This window comes from Fonticula alba (assembly GCF_000388065.1).
Source record: "Fonticula alba strain ATCC 38817 unplaced genomic scaffold supercont2.5, whole genome shotgun sequence".
Lineage (NCBI taxonomy): Eukaryota > Rotosphaerida > Fonticulaceae > Fonticula > Fonticula alba.
The window spans coordinates 1,265,392-1,266,783 of NW_009242975.1; the positions used below are offsets into that span (position 1 = coordinate 1,265,392).

At 70.0% G+C, this 1,392-nt stretch overlaps 1 protein-coding gene across 1 annotated transcript in view; it reads right to left on the reverse strand.

Annotated features, from left to right (window-relative positions):
• H696_03464 (hypothetical protein) overlaps positions 1-905 on the reverse strand; it is a gene marked incomplete at both ends in the record, with an annotated part of 1,648 nt that extends 743 nt beyond the window's left edge. The window contains one exon of the mRNA XM_009497330.1: positions 141-905. Within this exon, the coding sequence (XP_009495605.1) occupies positions 141-905 (765 nt within the window). The remainder of the gene's footprint in view (positions 1-140) is intronic.
• Between the last annotated feature and the right edge of the window lie 487 nt (positions 906-1,392).

Here is a 1,392-nt window from a genome sequence, read left to right on the forward strand (position 1 = left end):
GCGCCCCCTTGGTCCCAGGTCGTGGGGGGGGGGGGCGACAGGATGGCACACGGGGCACAGGGCGGTCACAGCAAGGTCAGAACACGGGGAGAGGAGGGGGCGGGGGACGCTTCTGGGAGGGAGGACCCCAAAAGGCACACGGCATACGCACCGATGACCGAGCGCGGGACATAGCGCTGGTACGAAGTGATGACCGAGTTGAAGGGCGGGTTGATGGGGACCAAGGACGGGTGCGGGACCAGGACCGTGCCCTGCTCGTCGTCCAAATGCTCGACCATGGAGTCGCTGAGGTTGGCGTAATCCTGGCTGTGGGTGTAGACGGCGGGATTGCGCGAGTACGGAGTCCGGCGGAAGATTTCGCCGATCGACGAGGAGAAAGTCAGCACCGGCACCGGGAGGATGGGCCCGGGGATGTCGAGCTCCATGACCTCGTAGGCTTGCTGACGGGAGAGCATGCCGCCGGAGTTCTGGCACATGACCCGGGGGTAGCGGTTGGGGCTGCGGGGCGCGGCGGCCGCCGGGGCCGGGGCCCCGGTGGCTGCGGGCTGCAGGGCGCCCAGCGCATCGGCCGGGGCCAGTGTGGCGTCGGTGCTCGGCGGGGTGCAGCCATTGACGCTGGCTGGAGCTGCGGCCCCGGCGGGACGGGGGGCGGCCGCCGCGGCCGCCACCGCCGCACGGTCGGCGGCCGTATCCAGCGAGGGGGTGACCGAGTCGGTGGCCAGGTCGCCGGCCGGCCGGGCGGCCCCGGTGACCGGGGCCCCGGCAGCCTGCATGTCAGCCGGGGCGTCGAGCGAAGGCCCGGTGCCGGGAGCGCCGGCTGCCCCGCGCTGGGAGAAGTTCCAGGTCGGCTGGACATTGCGGTCAGGCACAATGGCCGACGAGGGGGTGAAAGTGAGGATAGACATCGGGGAAATGGTGATCAGGCCGGGCCGGGGGACAGAGGCGCGGGGAACTGGTCCTGGAGGAGAGAGAAATGCGCGAGGGGGGTGTACACGGGGGCTGGTTAGCGCGAGCCGCGAGTCGCTGGGGAGGGGGGGGGCGTTGTGTGGCGATGGGCTAGGGCTTGGGGCGCGCACTGATTCGGGTGAGGGGGGCAAAGAGAGCAGGAAACGGAAGCGGGCGTTTCTCAGCTGGGGGATTCTCAGCTCAGGGGGGAAGTGCTGTCATGAAAAGACGAGGCAGACGATCGAGACAGGGGAGAGGGGAAGGAGGGGCGAGGCAGGCGGGGGCGAGCGGGCGAGACCGTCGAAGGACACCGGCAGGGAGGCGGAGGAGAGTGGGAGGGGAGAGACAGAGGGAGACTGTGAGTGGTGGAGGATGTGGTGGGGGAGAGGGAGAAGGGATGTGGGTGCCCTTCACTTGAGTGGGAGAGGGAGGAGAGGCTCAGGGCGG